Source organism: Chiloscyllium punctatum, chromosome 15 (assembly GCF_047496795.1).
Source record: "Chiloscyllium punctatum isolate Juve2018m chromosome 15, sChiPun1.3, whole genome shotgun sequence".
Classification (NCBI taxonomy): domain Eukaryota; kingdom Metazoa; phylum Chordata; class Chondrichthyes; order Orectolobiformes; family Hemiscylliidae; genus Chiloscyllium; species Chiloscyllium punctatum.
This window is the reverse complement of record NC_092753.1, coordinates 91,052,441-91,071,471: the sequence shown is the minus strand read 5'-3', so window position 1 is coordinate 91,071,471 and position 19,031 is coordinate 91,052,441. Positions and strand designations below refer to the sequence as shown.

The following is a 19,031-nucleotide window of genomic DNA, read 5'->3' as shown; positions in this document are numbered from 1 at the left end:
ACTCTGTATCTATTGAAAGCATACACAATTAATTATTGATAAATATTAATGCAATATTTTCAGTTGTATAACTTCAATGTAAATACATTGTGCCACAGGAGGTCAGTTAAAAAAAGAAAGCAACTATATTATGGTTCTCTGGGTTGTGTGTACTCTCTGAGAATGTCACTCTTCCTATCACACAGACACTATCCAGCTTTTTTAAAAGGCTTCATCCAACCCACAGGATGATTCCACAGCTGATGCAAAGTTTTTTTTTGAAAAGGGTCCGTATACAGTACCATCTGGTTATAATATTATGTCACAAACAATCTAGTGGTGCATCATTCCACAACTTCACATTATATTTCTGTTTACATTTGCTATTGAATGCCCCTTATGCAACACCAAGTCATTGGTCCAACTCTTAAAAAGCCATCACAAGTCACTTGGGTTTGCAATGGCCTCAGATGCAGATCAATTGGTGCGGAAGCTTAAATTAGAAACATAAGAACTTAGAGGAATGAAGAATGTGGAACATACATGTCAAAATTGGACATTGATCTTCCAATGAAACTCAATACATGGTAATGTAAATCTCTGACAAGTTTGGAAAGGATTCAGTGGAAAATGAAATTTCTCTCATGAGTAAGTTATTATAAATGCAACAGAAAAGCTCTCTACTTTGCAGCTAAAATGTAAAAGAACTTTTCTCACCAGATACTGCCTCTCAACATTGACCAAAAAGGATACCATTCTCCAGGTCCCAAATTGTACCATATTATTATTCTTAACAAGTTGCAATAATAAGTACCAGCACCAGAAATGAACTGGTGGGCTCTGCATAAATTGTAAAAAACTGTTTCAACCATGAACAGATCTGAGAGATTCACATTGGAATCCTCCTTGCTCATCGTATTGACATCTGACTAACCCTGTTTCTATGTAAGCCAGAAAATATTCAAAAAATATATTTGAACAGTCACACACATTTCCCACACTAGTATTTGAACAAATATAAATGGGCACACTGCTACTAGGTACTTTAGCTTTGAAATCCCAGTCAGTTTTTGTCACTCAGTAAGCCCAGGTACGAATTGCACCTACTCAACATCAATGTTGGATCTCAAAGGAGAAAAACAATGAGTATGGTCAGTTGCATAGGAGATTGGTTTCTGAAGGTTTTAGTTTTGAATATGGGAAGTCATACTGTTAAGCAGCATTGTGTCATGAAGCGATTGGTCTTTAATAGTGGGACAATCTCAAAGGATCATTGGGAAAAAGGAAGGAGGACTTGTACTGGGAGGCATGGCAGGGGAAAAAAAAGATGCAACTCCGCCAACATTTTCTTCACATTTCTGTTAACCTCTTTTGGACAATGATAAATAAAATCAGACACCGAAGGGAACATTCTGCAAATCAGGTTGCAGCTTTTCTCCAGCCGTATCTGCTGAAACAGAGCATTGAAGTCAAGACATGCTTCACCAAAATGAATGAAGCTGAAATCAGGTTACAAACAGCTAGAGTTAGTGCGTTCGCTTTTTTTCCCCTCCCCGATTCGAGTTTCCACTTTTCCCTACGCCAGTGGCAGACTCAGGGTAAAACTGTGTGTCTGAAAGACTGGAATGACTGCTCGCAATAATAGAAAGGGCGGCAGCCATCTCGAAAGCTGGGAGTGAGAATGAGGAAATATTTATTCATCGGCACACTCCGTGCGCCTTACCTTCCCAGCAGTCTGTAGGTCACCACCAGTGTACTGTTTACTTCAATTATATATTTGATGATATCTAATCAATTTAAACATCTGTGGGTGTGAATGAAATCTTTATGTCTTTTTTTAATTTCTCTTCGAAGCAGCCTTGATCGAAACTGCTGAATGTTTAACTCTTGCTCTCACTCAACCGTGAGGGTTGAACCACAACCGCTCAAGAAATCTCTCCCCGTGGTCTATCCCCGAGCTCAGTCTCACTCTGTCCAGTCCAAACCCAACCGTGCGGCTCCCCGTCCTGCCTTCCCCGTTGCTTCCCTGATCCCACCACTGTCTCTGTCTATTCCCACAGCAGCTCAACTTCCGCCCCGCTCCGCAACCCCTTGTTTAACTCAGTCCCTCTCAATCACAACCTCTGGCTTCAAACCCAGACGGAATCTCAGCCTGGGCGCCCTCCGTCCTGTGCCACCCTCAGTCAGTGTGGGTTCCGAAGAGTAGCGGATGGGCCGGTTTACTGAGTGCGATCTGGAGCCGTAACCTTGCAATGGTATTCAATAATCCTCCCATTGGAAGGAGCAAGAAGTGATCAGCTCTCTCCGCTTGGTGCAAAGATATTGCCCTGATGCTCTTTCACGTTGAAGTCTTTCAGTTGAACGGTTGTGACAGCAAAATACCAACTCAGTAAGCTTGTTACCCAGACCTGAACTGAGCGTTCTTGTCAAACAGCTGGGAAAAATAATGTTAAACAGTCAGGCAAATGGTCATTGTGGAGGGAAGCCCTCCTCCTGTTTAGTGAGGAGCGGAGATTGCCTTGTCGCTAATTATATTTACAACTGTAAATTGTACAATCGATAGCAATCGATTTGAAATGCAGCAAGACACATTTCAAATTTCACTGTCGACAATGAACACGAAACATTGAGCATGTCTCTCCTGGAACATTGAGCATGGTGAGCGAAGGGTTAAAACACAGCCCTCTCTCTCTCACTGGGGAACAGGCAAACTACAGCTTCCCCGGGCTCCCTACACCATGATGTGGTACATTTAGGATGGAATATCACGACCCCAGCCCTCAGGGAGGTCTCCCCAAGCCGAGACTCACGGAGTTCACCTGGCCCTGAGGCAGGGAGGTTGAGGGAGAGCAAACAGTGATCGATATCCCAGAAGCTGTGATTGGCGAGCAGGCTGAACGGCTGGCGAGGGGACAGTTGCAGTCCCTTGACCTGAAGCCGCTTCAGCCCTCACCCCATCCGGCTCTCTGCATCTTCTCAACTCCCCCCAACTCACACTGCACGGTGACCTGGTCAGTTTCACTCGCTGTTACCATCCGAAATCCTGTCATTGTCAATGCCCAGATGCTGACCGGTGCACGGTTCCATCAATTTCACTTTAACATCCTGCTAACTCTATAACCCCCGATGTCCCCATCACACACACCCAGCTAACTCTATAACCCGTGGTTCCCATCACATTCACATCCAGCTAACTCTGTAAACCCTGATGTCCACATTTAGTTCCGCTTTGGTCTGGCCCCATCCCAAACTCTCCAAATAATATTGCTGTCTATTATTTATTTAAAAAACCGACGGAGCTCTTCTTTGACAGTGCCTGGGGTGTGAAAGTTCCAAGTGAGTGAAGGGATGCAGGAGGAGATGAGGAGCAGGTGCTCATAGAGACTGTTGCTGAAACCTCAGGAGCTGATTCAACAGATTACAGGACTCCCAGAACAGGACAAGTTCCACTGTGTCACTCGCCAGAAACTGTCTCTTTGGTTCAGCCAGCATGTGTGGATTCACTCTATCCCCTCTGCATCTTGCAGTTGGAGATATGGTTCATGGGGGAAGACACACTCACACTAATTTTGTGCGTGTGTGTGCCTATGTGTGTCTGTGCGTGTGTGTATGTGAGTGTGTGTGCATGTGTGTAAGTGTCTGTGTGTGTGTGTGTGTATGTGAGTGTGTGTGCATGTGTGTAAGTGTCTGTGTGTGTCTGTGCGTGTGTGTATGTGAGTGTGTGTGCATGTGTGTAAGTGTCTGTGTGTGTGTGTGTGTGTGTGTAAGTGTCTGTGTGTGCGTGTCTGTGTGTGTGGTATGTGTGTAAGTGTCTGTGTGTGTGTACGTGTGTAAGTGTCTGTGTGTGTGTATGTGTGTAAGTGTCTGTGTGTGTGTGTATATGTGTGTGTCTATCTGTGTGTGTCTGTCTGTGTGTGTGTATGTGTGCGTCTGTGTGTGTGTATGTGTGTAAGTGTCTGTCTGTGTGTGTCTGTGTGTGTGTATGTGTGTAAGTGTCTGTCTGTGTGTAAGTGTGTAAGTGTCAATGTGTGTGTGTGTGAATGTGTGTGTGAGAGAGAGCGTGTATGTGAGAGTGTTTGTGCGAGAGAGACAGGGGGAAGTTATTCTTTCAATCGAAGAGAGTGCAGTTCAGCAGCTCCGCACTGCCACCTGTCGCGAAAGACTCTTACAAACGCCCCTCGAAATCCACTTCCAGAGACATCGTTCCAAAGCACTTCCAACTCGGTCTGAATACTCGTCCAGCCTAAACTTTCAGCACCCAGACGGGGCGCGTTTTGCCTTTGCTTCTGCCTCCCTTCCCGTCCATTCTAATCCAGGATTCTGAAGGAGGACAGTTTCACAACTCCCCCCCCCCCCAAAAAAAAACATTTTGAAAAATCCTTTGCCCCCGCCCAAACCCCGCTCAGTGTGAAGTACTTGGGCATCTGAACCGTGGATTACACTCAGCCACCATTGTCAACAGGAACAAGCCTGGAAATTGGGAAGCGCAACAGAACATTGATGCAGCCACTCAATGGAGTGTGTATATGAGTGTGTGCGTGTGTATGTGTGTGTTTGTGCGCGGTTGTGTCTGTGTCTGTATGTGTCTGTGTATGTGTGTGTGTGAGAGAGAGCGAGAGTCTGTGTGTGTGTGTGAGAGAGAGTATGTGTATGTGTGTGTCTGCCTGTGTGTGTGTTTGTAGGGAGAGGGGTTCCAGTCCCTTTCAGCTTCAGACTCTCTCCAAACAACATTAAACGCCAGTGACAAACTCTCCGAGATTTCTGATGGACAGCCTACCGTTTGAATAGACACATTCATGAAAGTACAAACACAGAGTGTTGGCGTTTTACCAGCAACCTCCCTACCCACACATACACACACGTACCCAATAAACACAAGGAGGAAAGTTAACACCTTAAGTGTTCCCCAAATAATCACGAGATACAACCTTCCCCCCCCCCCCCAAACCTCCCAGCTCTGCCTCGCTCAGCAGAGGTCTCTCACAAGGCGACCACACAGCACTGACAATACACTGTCAGGGGACAGAGGAATAGCCAAAGACTTCATGTCAAACAACTCTCCAGTTTTCAATCTCTCCTGCAACCTGTCCCGATGCTCAGTCCCACATTCTCTCTCTGTCTCACTGCAATGCAGTCGATGCATCTATCTGGGGTTTTGAATGTTTCCCCCCTCCTCCACCCCCCCATCCTCACATACACTACATGCATACTCTTATTGACATGCTCGTGGCTTCCTACCTTCCCCGCTGCAGACAAGCAATCCGATTAGGTAGAATAAGGCGAAGGTCATTTTCCCCCGGAGCTTGTGGCCGGTGCAGGCAGTTTCCCGGAGACTCGCAATGAGCCGCTTGCTCCTTTGCCAGAGCGGTTCCTGAAACTGGCGCTCAAAACAGTGCCACACTGAACTATATCGCATGCCAACCTCTGCCAGAATATTCCTCCGCGGCGGGGCGGCGCATCGCCTTCACACTCCGGCGGTCAGTCAGCCCACCACTCTGCTCCAGACCATAAATATCTGTATTTACAGAGTCTGATAGAGAGTGAGAAATAGGCACGGACAATGAGGGCTAAATGAACAAAGATAGATAAGACAGAGAGAGGCAGATAAACACAGATAGATAGATAGATGAATCGATAGACAGATAGATATAGAAGTTATAGATAGGTAGACAGATAAATAAATAATGGGTAGAACGATAATGATAATTTGATAGGTGGAGATAGAACGATAAAAATAGATAGTTTTTTAGATATAGAAATTATAGGTAGAACGATAGAGTTGGATAGATAGATGTAAATATAGATAGATAGATTTAGAGAGATAGATAGATAGATAGACACATGTGGAAACTATGCAATGGAAAAGGGGAAGACAGTGACTGACGAAGGAAGCGAGGAGTGGGAAGGAAATATAAACAACTTTCAAAAACACTTTCATGTCTGCTTGTGCCCCTTAATCTGAAAATAAATCCTCAATCATTGCGCTGTTACCATTACATCTTCTTAAGAAATAAGTGTGATATGTCCGCTCCAATTCTTCCACCCCCACGTCCCAGTCATCCAGACGGCACATTTGCTCAGGGTACCTGTGAAAGGACCTACAGATCCGCCCAGGGAGCAGTGCGGACCCCGCCAGCGGCTGGCCGGGGCAAAGTTACTGCACTTTTGGGGAACAGATGGAGAGCGAAGTTTGCTTGACGCTGGCGCACTGGGGGGTAAGTGCCAATTGCTTACCCGGCTTTATATTCGGGGAAGCGGGATCGCTGACTGGAGGAAGTGAAGGCAGGCTGACAGCAACATCGCTTTCATTGACAGAGAAGCCGGTGTAGCCTGTTGTCCGATGGTTCGTGCACAGGAAAACCGCTGTGTTTTAAATCCGTCCTCCTTACGCGTGTAGTCACAGCAGGCGGTCGACATTTTAACAGCGCTCCAGGTACAAAGTTGCAGCCAGATTCTTTAATCTCTCTAAAGCGGGGGCTTCTCTCTATATTTAAAGGGTCATGCGCCGTCTACCGTGAAACTATACTCTGACAATTTGGATCTTCAGTTCAAATAGGCGAGAGAAAACATTGCATGTGTCATATGTTGGCAAACGCCCTGACAATACTTTTTGACTCGGTTTAACAACAAAATAAAGTTCGCCTTACAATTCTGGTCAACACAAGGTCAGTTTTTAGCCCATCTTTTGAGGGTATATGGAATCCGAAATCCCGTTGATCAAAAGGGCGGAGTCTCATCATCCCACAGGATTCAAACAGACCAGAGTGAAAACAAAGCATTGCTAATTCTTCAAAAACTTTTAAGAGCAAAAACTAACGTGGGTGAACAGGAAAATTGCAAATAAAACACAGAAAGTGGTGGAGAAACTCAGCAGGTCTGGCAGCACCAGCGGGGAGAGAAACAGAGTTAGAGGCTCTGCTTCGGATCTGAAAAAAAATGTCGATTCTAAACAGTCAGTTACACCTTTAATCGGCAGATACAACAAAGACAGATTTTACAAATTGGCTTGGCAGTGCACACAGTGTATAGATTGTGAAACTCCAATTCAGAGTGGAAAAGTGTGGCATTGGTAAAACACAGCAGGTCAGGCAGCATCCGAGGAGCTTGACAATCGACCTTTCGAGAATAAACCTTTAATCAGGAATGTCCTGTTGAAGAACTTATGTTGAAACTTGGAGTCTCCTGCTCCTCCCATGCTGCCTGACCTGCCGTGCTTTTCTGTACCACACCTTTTGACTCTAATCTCCAGCATGTACACTCCTCACTTTCTCCCAAAACGCCAGTTCACAGGGCTTTCACATTGCAAACAATTTTAACTCCCTGTTTTCCAATACAGGAACTGCCTAACGACCCTCCTCTTCTTATGGATAGTGTAGGTCCATGAAGGTAATGTTCAAATCAACCTGCTGTGAGATGTTACTCTAAACCTCTGGGACAGTGGGGCTTGAACTGTGGTCGCTGGATGTAGGGACACTCCCACCGTGTCCCAAGGACCCTCAGTAGGTCAGTGAATGAAACGGAGAAAGTGCGCAGTAAGGTAACAAGAACAGTTACCCTCTCACCTCCATCCAAGGCCCCAAAGGATCCTTCCACACCCGGCAGAGATTTTCCTGCATGTCCAAACAGCTCATCTACTGTATCTGTTATTCTTGATGCGGTCTCCGCTACAGCGGGGAGACAGGATGCCAACTTGCAGAATGTTTCAGACAACATCTGCAGGACACACGCACCAAACTTCCCCACCGCCCTGTGGCCGACCATTTCAACTCCCCCTCCCACTCCGCCAAGGACATGCAAGTCCTGGGCCTCCTCCACTGCCAAATCCAAGTCACCAGACACCTGGAGGAAGAATGCCCCATCTTCTGCCTTGGGACCCTCCAATTACATGGCATCAACATCAACTTCACCGGTTTCCTCATTTCCCCACCCCATCTCATTCCAGATCCAACCCTCTAACTCGGCACCACCCTCTTGAACTGTTCTACCTCTCCACCTTCCTTCCCATCTATCCACTCCACCTTCCCCTCTGACCTATCGCCATCACCCAAAGCCTATATCTACCTATTATCTTCCGAGCTACCTTACCCCCAACCTCACCCCTTCCTATTTAACTCTCAACCCCGTCCTCCCCCCCACCACATTCCTGATGAAGGGCGTATGCCCAAAACATTGATTCTCTTGCTCCTCGGATGCTGCCTGAGCTGCTGTGCTTTTCTAGCACGACACGTTTCAACAGTGAATGATATCTTCCAGTCACAGAAATTGTTGTAATTGCATATTGGTTTATTCTCAGGTTGTGGAACTGACTTCAGTCCCACCTTATCTCCACCGCACTTGGACTGGGCACAACAATTTCAAGGATCACCCTGCATCCGTTTATAAAACCTAAACTAGTTTCATTCTTCCCATAAGTTCTGGTCTCTGGTAACTTTCCTGAGAAAATGACCGAGTCAATTCCCTTTCCCTTGTTTCTTTTTAGTTTGAGGGGAAGGTGCTGGAGATCTGAATCACACAAGGAGGTATACTCAAATACTCTGGCAGCATCTGTACACAGAGATGCAGTGCCAATGTTTTGAACTGAAAAAACGTTTTCTCATCAATTTCCATTTGTGTCACAAGTTTGGCAATCATGGATTGCACCATTCTACAAAGAATCCAAAAAGTTACTTTAATGATTTGAATTAATGCAATGACTGATAGTATTTAAAGAGTGAGTTGTTTGAAATTCTTGCCTTTATTTCAGTAGTTCTTTAACTCTTCACTGATTTTCTTAAAATTGCAAGGAAAGGCAATGCTGATGGACATCAAGCCCGTGAAAAGAATGCAGAGAAGAATTATAAGTTTATCTACGGGAGACCAGGAGCCTCAGTTATGTAGAGAGAGACCAGAGAAACTTAGACTGTTCTCTTGGGGCAGATTGGACAGATCTGTTGCTGAACTGGCACAGATCCATATCAATCAATGTTAGGAATAATAGTGGGCTGTTACTAGCATGGCAGAATGCAATAAAATTAGTGGAGGTTTTCAAGATAATGAAAGGAACTGTAGAAGTAAATCTGAATACGAATCACCACAGTAAAGGGCTGAGATATCAGGGAACAAAGTAAGGACAGGTGACGACAAAAACCAGAATTAGATCAAGGTATCTTGGCCAAACGCTAATTGGGTTTTAGATTAGATTAGATTACTTACAGTGTGGAAACAGGCCCTTTGGCCCAACAAGTCCACACCGCCCCGCCGACGCGCAACCCACCCATACCCCCACATCTACCCCGTACCTAACACTATGGACAATTTAGCATGGCCAATTCACCTGCCCTGCACATCTTTGGATTGTGGGAAGAAACCGGAGCACCCGGAGGAAACCCACGCAGACACAGGGAGAATGTGCAAACTCCACACAGTGAGTCACCTGAGGCGGGAATTGAACCCGGGTCTCTGGCGCTGTGAGGCAGCAGTGCTAACCGCTGTGCCACCGTGCCGCCCACAAAACGTTCTTCAAAATATTGCCAGATAAATCTTTTAAATAAAGAAGTTTCTGTGTTTTTGAGGAGAGAAAGGACCGAGGCAGAACATGACAAATGTGAGAAAGAAAAACAGAAACTGCTGTAAAAACTCAGCAGTTCCGGCAGCATTGGTGGAGAGAAAGCAGACTTAATGTTGAAGGTCCAGTGATCCTTATTCAGAACTGAAACAAAAATGGGGTTTATCTGTGGAATAAACTGAAGCTGATTGGGCTTAATAATTGAATTGAATCGAATTGATTTTATTGTCACGCGTATCAAGATACGTGTCACGTGTATAAAGCTTTGTCTTGTGAGCAATACAGGCTGATCACAGAGTTAAATAACATAGATAGTAAATAATAGGTAAACTGTGGGAAAAACCAAAACACAGGTACAGACGAATAGTATTCTAACAACAGTAAGGTAGAAACTGTTTTGAAACTGGCTGATGCATGTGTTCAGGCTTCTGTGGTAGAGATTGTAGAAAAGCTTTGCCAGGGTGGGATGGATCTTTGAGAATGCTGGCGGCCTTCCCTTGACAGCGGGCCTGGTAGATGGATTCTATAGATGGAAGGTTGGCCTCTGCGATTGTCTGGGCCAAGTTCACCACTGTCTGTAACTGTCTCCAATCTTGAATGGTGCAGTTGCCAAACTAGGTAGTGATACATCCAGATAGAATGCTCTCGATGGTGCACCAATAAAAGTTGGCAAGGGTATTCACCGTCATGCCAAATTTTCTCAGTTGCCTGAGGAAGAAGAGACGGTGTTGGACCTTTGTAACCAGTGCATCCATATGAAGAGTCCAAGAAAGCTCATTGCGGATGGCCACTCCCAGGCGCTTGACACTCTCCACTCATTCCACAGTGTGGGGGTGGGCGGGGGGAGGTGTTGGTGGTGCATGAGTAGCAAAGTCAATAATAAGTTCCTTGGTTTTGCTGGCATTGAGAGCTAGGTTGCTCTCAGTGCACCATTTTTCCAACTCTCCCACCTCCTGTCTGTAGTCTGTTTTGTCCGCATCTGAGATTCAACTGACTATGGTGGTGTCATTAGCGAACTTGTAAATGGTATTAGTTCAGTATTTGGCAACGCAGTCATTGGTATACAGTGAGCCCAGTAGGGGGCTGAGTATGCACCTCTGCGAGGCTCCAGTGTTGAGTGGTAGTGAGGATGAAATATTGTCCCCAGTCTTTACTGATTGTGGCCTGTGGGTTAGGAAACTGAGGATCCAGTTGCAGAGAGTGGGGTTTAGTCTGAGATCACTTAGTTTAGTAATCAGTCTCGAGGGATAATAGTGTTGAAGGCTGAACTGGAGTCAATGACTAGGATTCTTACATAGCTGTTCGTGGTGTCAAGATGTTCTCGGGAGGAATGAAGGGCAAATGATACGGCATCTGTTGGTCTGACAGGCAAATTGGAGTGGGTCAAGGGTAATGGGGAGTTGATTAATGCCATGACCAGCCTTTCAAAGCACTTAATGACCACTGAAGTTAGGGCAACTGGGCGGTAGTCATTGAGACATTCTGCAGGAGCCTTCTTAGGCACAGGGATGATGTTGGCCCTCCTGAAACAGGCAGGGACAGTGGCCTGCTGCAGAGAGAGGTTGAAGATGTCCGTGAAGACTTCTGCCAGTTGATCTGCACATGCACTGAGTGCACGGCCTAGTACTCCATCTGGTCCCATCACTTTGGATTCACATGAAGGAAATCTGATTTGACCTTTGATGCAGCGACTGTTGGGATAGGTTTGTCAGGACTTGTCGGAATAGATGTTATCTCTCCATCGAAAGTCTACTCAAAGCGAGCATAGAAGACTTGAGACAATCTGGGAGGGATGTGTCATTTTCTGCTAACTTACACTGTTTCTTTTTCAAACCTGTGATTTCATTTAGTCCTTGCCATAGTGGCCAGGTGTCTGTCTGGGTCTCTAGTTTGGATCAGTATTGATCCTTGGCTGTCTTAATAGCTTTGCGAAGGTCATACTTGGATTCCTTATATTTGAGTGGGTCTCCTGATCTGAAGGCCTCACACCTGGTTTTTAGCAGGTTCTATAATAATCTTTCCCTATCACTTAAAAGTCCATCAGTTTTCTGTTATGGAATTCTCATCCTTACGTTTTCATTCTTCCATGAATGGCCTCACTTGTTCTGTTCACTATAATCTCTTCCAGCCTGTAAGACTACACAAAATCATCTTTCCTCCAATTCTGGAGTCTTGCATATCTCCCACTTCCATCATCCTACAGTCTTAGCTTTGACAACCCAAGTCCTGAGCACCTATCTGCTGATCACACATGGTGTCAAATTTTATGGGATGATTATATAGGTGCTATATAAATGCAAGTTATTGACATATCATACATATTGTGCCGCTGGCACACCTGACATATACTGTTCTGCTGTTCCACTGCACAAGTTACAGACCATTTGATTAACATCTATCATTGGTTTGGAGAGGTCAGTGCTGGACTGGGGTGGACAAAGTTAAAAATCACTCAACACCAGGTTATAGTCCAACAGATTTATTTGGAAACACTGCTCCTTCATCAGGTGGTTATGACAACAACCTACTGAAGGATCAACGCTCCGAAAGCTAGTGTTTCCAAATAAACCTGTTGGACTATAATCTGGTGTTGTGTGATTTTTAACCATCTATCATTGGGAAATTGTTAGAGTCTATTATAAAATATGAAATAGCATAACATTTAGCAATGCACAATATAATGAAGCAATGCTAGCCTGGCTTCATGAAAAGAAGGTCATGCCTGACAAATGTACTCAAATTCTTTGAGGAACTAACACGCCGGTCAGAAGTTAATTGCTGAGACAGCAGGAAGTGGGTAGCAGTATCCCCCAAGCTGATTCGTTGTTCTTCCTATCTCCAACCATGTCAGGTTTCCTGGCAGAATAAACACACCCTTGGTTACATTGAAGCCAATTGTAATGAAGTATCAGAGTGGTAATTATTTAATTCTCAGTGAATACAAATGGGAACACAAGTTTTCTCCTAATGTCCTAATACATTTTATAACACTCATGTGAACTGCTTTGGGACATTTTACATCAGTAAAGCTAGGGTATTAGCATAAATTGTTGTTGTTGTCACAGGAAAGAGACAAGTCGATTAGTTTTAATGGCTATTGCCTGTTGCTTAAAATGCATTTATTTTTGTTTAGCTCTGTAGAATGGTTGGCAGGGAAACATGCCAACAAGGATTGCATCCTGAATGTTTATACATGATTAGAGGGATATCATTCGTCATCCTAAAACTGGAGAGCAAAGTTTTATTTTAATTTGACAAACAATGCAATGCAATTACTGACCTTGAAATAACTCAGAAGAATGTCACGGCCTCTTTCTGTCTGAAATGGGTCTATACATTCTCCCTGGTGATAGAGCCAGTTCAGAATAAATCAAATTAATGATGGGAATTTTCCTGAACAAATAAGGTTAGATAGAGACATGGAGAATCATAGAGTCATTGAGATGTACAGTACAGAAACAGATTCAACTCGTCCATGCTGACCAGATCTCCTAACCTAGTCTAGTCCCATTTGCCAGCACTTGGCCCATATCCCTCTAAACCCTTCCTATTCAAATACCCACCAGATGCCTTTTAAATGTTGTAACTCTATTAGCATCCACCACTTCCTCTGGCAGCTCATTCCGTACATGTACCATCCGCTGTGGTGTCCAGTATTTAGGAAGGACACACAAAATGAAAAATGAGTTGGCACAACATTACTGGTTGAAGAGATAACTAAGATAATAATGAGGAAGAATAATATTAGCTCCAATGTAGTGGAATCTGTATGGGTTGAGGTTAGAAACACCAAGAGGCAGAAAAGTATCATGAGATGAGACCTCCAAACTGTAATGGCAATGTTGGGAAAGACATCAAAGCAGAAATTAGAGATTCAAGCAATAATGGTACAACTGTAATTAGAGGCAACTTTAATTTGAGTAAAGATTGAGCAAATCAAATCAGTAACAATACCATGGAGGAATAATATCTGGAGCATGTACAAGATAGCTTTCTGGATCAATCCATTGCAGAACCAACAAAAGAACAGGATGCCCTAGACAGGGTGTTGTGTGAAGACAGTGGAATATTTGGCCATCTAGCTGTTGAAGGCTTTTTTTTGTGAACAGTGACTATAATATGAGAAAATTCCTCTTTAAGGTTGAGAGTGATATAGTTGATTCTGAGACTGGGCTCCTGAATCTGAATAAATGAAACTATAATGATGCAAGGCATGAGATGACTATGCTAAATTGGGGAACATTTTTGGTGGTTAATCTTCAAGATTCAAGACTCTGGAACAGTTCCAGTAGATTGATTGGTAGCTAACGTAACTGCACAATTTAAAAGATGAAATGGAAGCCAGGGAGCTATAGACCAGTTAGCATGGTATCAGTGGAGGGAAAATGTTAATCCATTATAAAAGATTTAATAGCAAAGCTCTTGGAAAACTGTGACAGAATCAAACAGAGTCAACATGGCTTTAACAAAAGAGAAGTCACGCTTGACAAGTCTATTGGAGTTTTCATTAGCAGGAGTTGGTTTGTGTGGTTTACTTGGATTTTCACAAAGTTTTCAATAAGATGCCACAAAGAAGATTAGCAAATAAAATCAAAGTGCAAGGGATTGGGGTTAGTGTACTGACATGGATAGAGAATTGAATGTCGAACAGGACACAAAGAGAAACAATAAATAGCTGTTTTTTCCGATTGGCAAGCAGTGACAAATGGGAAGTTACAAGGATCTGTTCTTGACACCTAACTATTCACAATAGATATTAATGATTTAGAGAAGGGAATTAAATGTAATTTCTCCAGGTTTGCAGATGATACAAAGATGGGAGGGAGAGTGAGCGGTGAGTAGATGCAAAGAGGCTTCATTTTGATTCGGATATATTAAAAGGGACTGGGGAATCCAGAACCATGGATCAAAATTCCCCTGTGCATACACAGCCTTTCCAAAACTCTGTACAGAGTAACTGGTGTCAAGAGTATGGTGCTGGAAAAATACAGTAGGTCAGGCAGTATCCGAGGAGCAGAAAAATTGATGTTTTGGGCAAAAACACTTTTGCCCAAAGCATCAATTTTCCTGTTCCTTGGATGCCACCTGACCTGCTGTGTATTTCCAGCAGCACACTCTTGACTCTAATCTCCAGCTTCTGCAGTCCTCCCTTTTGCCACAATAATTGGTGTGTCAGTATAGATCACAGTACTGACTTCTGATTCAGGAAGTCACTGCCAAACATGGAACTTGGTTTGATGACTTCGTTAAGGGGATTGAGTGTTAAGATTATGATATTGCATAGGAAAACAAGCCAGGAGGATGCAAAGGTGTATAGATAGTTCAATGGATGGGCAAGAATGCGGGGCACCAAAGAAAAGTGGAGTTGAAGTATATAATTGCAGAGCTGCCTCGGTGCTGAATGGCCTGCATTCTCCTAATTTGTATGTTTGTGTAGGAGGCGGAATATAATGTTAACAAGTGTGGAATTATACTTTTTTTTTGCCAGCAACATCAAGCAGCAGGCTTTCTTTCCTAATGCAGAGGGACCAGGAAATGCCGGCATTCTGAGGGAGCTGGTTATACTTGTAAAGGGTGGCGCGGTGACTCAGCAGTTAACACTGCTGCCTCACAGCACCAGGGACTTGACTTCGATACCAACCCTGGGTAACTGTCTGTGTGGAGCTTGCATATTCTCCCCGTGTCTGTGTAGGTTTCCTCTGACTGCTCCAGTTTTGTCCCACAGTCCAAAAAGGTGCAGGTTAGGGCAGATTGGCCATGCTAAATTGCCCATAGTGTTCAAGGATGTGTAGACTAGGTACATTAGTCATGGTAAATGTAGAGTAATAGGGTAGGGGAATAGGGCTGTGTAGGATACTGTTCGGAGGGTCAGTGTAGACTTGTTGAGCCAAGTGGCCTGTTTCCACATTGTAGGGATTCTATTATTCTGAAAAAAAAAACAGAAGAATGGTCACTAAGGATACAGGGTAGGCCATTTATGACTGAGATTAAGAAAACATCTTCACCCAGAGAGTGGTGAGCCGAAGGAATTCTCTGCCACAGAATGCGGTTACGGCCAAAACAATGAAGGTTTTCAAGAAGGAGTTAGATGTAGTTCTTAGGGCTAAATGAATCAAAGGGTATGGAGACAAACTGGGAACTGGGTACTGAGTTCGATGATCAACTAGGAGTATATTGAAGAGTATTGAAGACTCAAAGGGCCGAATAGTCTCCTTCTACTCCTATTTACTATTTCGCTATGTTATATGACAACAAGAAAAGTAGAGGGAACGGTGGGCATCAAAGATACAAGGGAAGCCATTAAGAGATGAGAAATTTCTTCACCCAGAGAGTGGTGAGTCTGTGGAATTCTTTGCCCCAGAGAGCAATTATGATCAAAACTTAAGTGTTCAATGAGTTCGATATAGTTCTTAAGGTTTAAAGGCATCAAATGGTATGAGGAAAATGTGGGAGCAGGAGAATGCATTGGATGGTTAGCCATGATTATTTTGACTAGCGCAGTAGGCTGGAAGGGGCTGAATGCCCTACTCTGTTCTTATTTTCTATGCAAACTGTGAAAGTACTGGAGAAACTCATCAGGTTGAACGGGACCTGTGAAGAGAGAAAAACAGAGTTGATGTTTTGAGTCCAATATGACTCTTGTTGAGGACCAAGATCTGTTTTAGTGATGCTGCCTTTGGGATAAATTTTGGTGTGGAACTGAATGTGAACTGATCTGATTTCCTTCAGTGAGTGTCTCTTATAACTACCTGAACAGGAATATTGGGTCTTGGTGAAACATTTCAGCTGAAAGCCGGGGACCTGTGACCTTGCAGCATTGCCTCATTGCTGTAACTGGATAGGTTTTGTGAACACGTCTCTGGGGCGGAATCCTTTGAACCACAGCTAATCAGCCAAATATCCCCTTGCCATTCCTGAGCTTTATGCTGTGACTCAGTCGCTATTATTGACAACTTCCTTAGTATATGGGAGAGAATCATGATCTGGAAGGTCTCGATCACTTAATAGGATCGATACAGGCAGTTCATCTCCGAAATTTATTTTCGCCTTGCACACAAACAAGGATCTTAAGTGAAGTGAGAGTAGGTTGTTGATGTTAGGTGCCTGGAGGACAACGATACAGAATTGAACGTGTTATTTTGCTGAGTAGTCACTATAATGGTTGGTATGAAAATGAAAAGATTTCACACTGAAGTGCAATAAACAGACCTCAGTAAACTCATCCAGTTGGTTCATTTGATTGAGATCAGTTCTATAATGTCATTGGGTGCAGAGGTTTCAATTTAGTGAGGTTTAATTTAGGGGTTTCTGCAGATAGGTTTGGACTTCTTGATTAGTTTTTGTATTCTGAAATGATGTTGGTGTCAGCAACAAACAGTGATATGAAATGACTTGTCAGCACTGTACGGTATATTGCTGGGACTGAAACTACCAAGCACGTAGATTGTAAGAAGGTCACAGCAGAATTTCCAAAGCAGGATAACAATCTGGTAGCTGATTGGTTACAGTTCTGGATGATCACATTGAACTTTACAAGAATCAACTATGCTTTGGTGGAGATTTCAAATAACAGCAGTCACCAGCTGAAGTTTTGAGAGTTCTCAATCCAAAAACAGAGAAACTTGCATTTATCTAGTGACTCTCACAAAGTCAGAAGTCACACGACACCAGGTTTTAGTTAAACAGGTTTATTTGAAATCATACAAGCTTTCAGAGCACAGCTCCTTCAGCAGGTGCAGTGACCGAAAGGTTGGGCGGTTCCAAATAAACCTGTTGAACTATAACCTGGTGTCGTGTGACTTCTGACTTTGTCCATCCCAGTCCAACACCAGCACCTATCATGATCTCTCACAACCTCATGTTGCTCATCGGCACAGCTCAATCAATGAAGTACTTTTGGGAGTGTAGTCGCTGTTTGAATGTTGGAAGCATTGCAGTCAACTTGCACACAGTAAGCTTCCAAAAACAGTGCCATAAGCATGTCCAGTTAAACATTTTTAGCTTATGTTGGTTTGAGGATTGATTTTATACTCAGGACGTCAGAGGGAGATTGCCTCCTGCTTTTTATATGATCGCCTGAGAGGGCAGGTCACAGTAACTTAATTAAAGGACAATAGCACAATACGCCATCAATATTGCACTGGAATGATAAGCCTGAAAATGACACTCAAGTTGTTGTATAAGGATTGTGAACCCACAATTTTCAGGTTCTGGGGTAAGAATACTACCAACTGAGTCACAGCAAGCATAGTTCAAAAGGTTACTCAAATAACACATTGTCACCCAAAGAATCATCAAAATGAGTCACAATGAAAGCCAGGCGCAGATGGGTTCAAGAGGAAAATAAGTACAGTTCTGGAGAAAGATGCAGCAAGAAAAAATGTGTTAACAAATGATTGGTTTTATCATTCTAAGCACATTTCAAACATCTTGAAAAGGTTTTGTTTACTTAATAGGGAATTTGAGCTTGGTTTAGATCATTGTGAGCCAAGATAATTTTACTCTACTCATGATGTGTTGTACAAGTAATCTTGCTCAGTATGGGAGGAATCTCGGATTCAGGTTTTATACAAAATCAGGAAATGCTGGGTACACTTTGTGGGTCAAGCAGCATTCATGGAGAGAGAAGGAGATTTAATGTTTCAAATCAATGAGCTTTCATCATTAGCCTGTAGGCGAATAGGCAGGTTACCAGGTTCAGTTAGAAATGGTTGCATGACAGCAGATAATGGGAGTAGAATAATTGTGAATTGTGGAGAAAAAATGCAATCAATATTATGAGTTCCTCCACATGTGAGCACCTTTCTCATTGTAGACTTCTGCTGCTGTTTGTGATTAAAACTGAAACTGGATTCAGAAACCAATTGTGAATGTCATGTTAAATCGCTGAACTGTTCAACAATCCAAACTCACTCGCGGTTCATGGGCGTCTACAACAAATGGTGAATTATTTTACGTACTTGCTTGTTGAATTTCTACATCAACTGTAAGTCTGCAAGTGTCCTCCCTGTACATCCATACAATAGATGGAAGGACTGGTAATGCTGAGGAAGCAGGAAGGCTGCAGACGAACAGGCTCAGAAAGTAGGCAAAGAAGTGGCAGACTGAATACAACATGAGGCTATGCACTTTAGTTGGAAGAGTAGCAGTGTAGACTATCTTCTACATGGGGAAAGGCCTCAGAAATCTGAAGCATAAGGTAACTTGGGAGTCCTAGCTCAAGATTCTTTTAAGGTTAACATATATGTTCAGTTAGCAGTTAGGAAGGCAAATGTAATGTTCACATTTGCTTTAAGAAGGCTAGAGTACAAGAACTGAGAGGTACTGCTGAGGCTGCTAAAGGCTCTGGTCAGAACGCATTTGGAATAATGAAAGCTGTTTTGGCCGCATATCTGAGGAAGTATACGTTGCCATTTGATCAGATCTCGATAAGGTTTACAAGAATAATTCTAGGGATGAAGAGCTTGTAGCAATTGAGAATTCTGGGCCTGTCCTCAATGGGTCTTAA

The 19,031-nt window shown here is 43.5% G+C and overlaps 1 protein-coding gene across 2 annotated transcripts in view; it reads right to left on the bottom strand.

Annotated features, from left to right (window-relative positions):
* LOC140486503 (neural cell adhesion molecule 2-like) overlaps nucleotides 1–5,492 on the bottom strand; it is a 1,585,952-nt gene extending 1,580,460 nt beyond the window's left edge. Inside the window, exon 1 of one of the 2 annotated variants that reach the window (XM_072585745.1) lies at nucleotides 5,218–5,492. In XM_072585745.1, coding sequence (XP_072441846.1) covers nucleotides 5,218–5,395 — 178 coding nt within the window. In that variant the 5' untranslated portion in view covers nucleotides 5,396–5,492. The remainder of the gene's footprint in view (nucleotides 1–5,217) is intronic. The other variant, XM_072585744.1, reaches the window with a different exon arrangement.
* Between the last annotated feature and the right edge of the window lie 13,539 nt (nucleotides 5,493–19,031).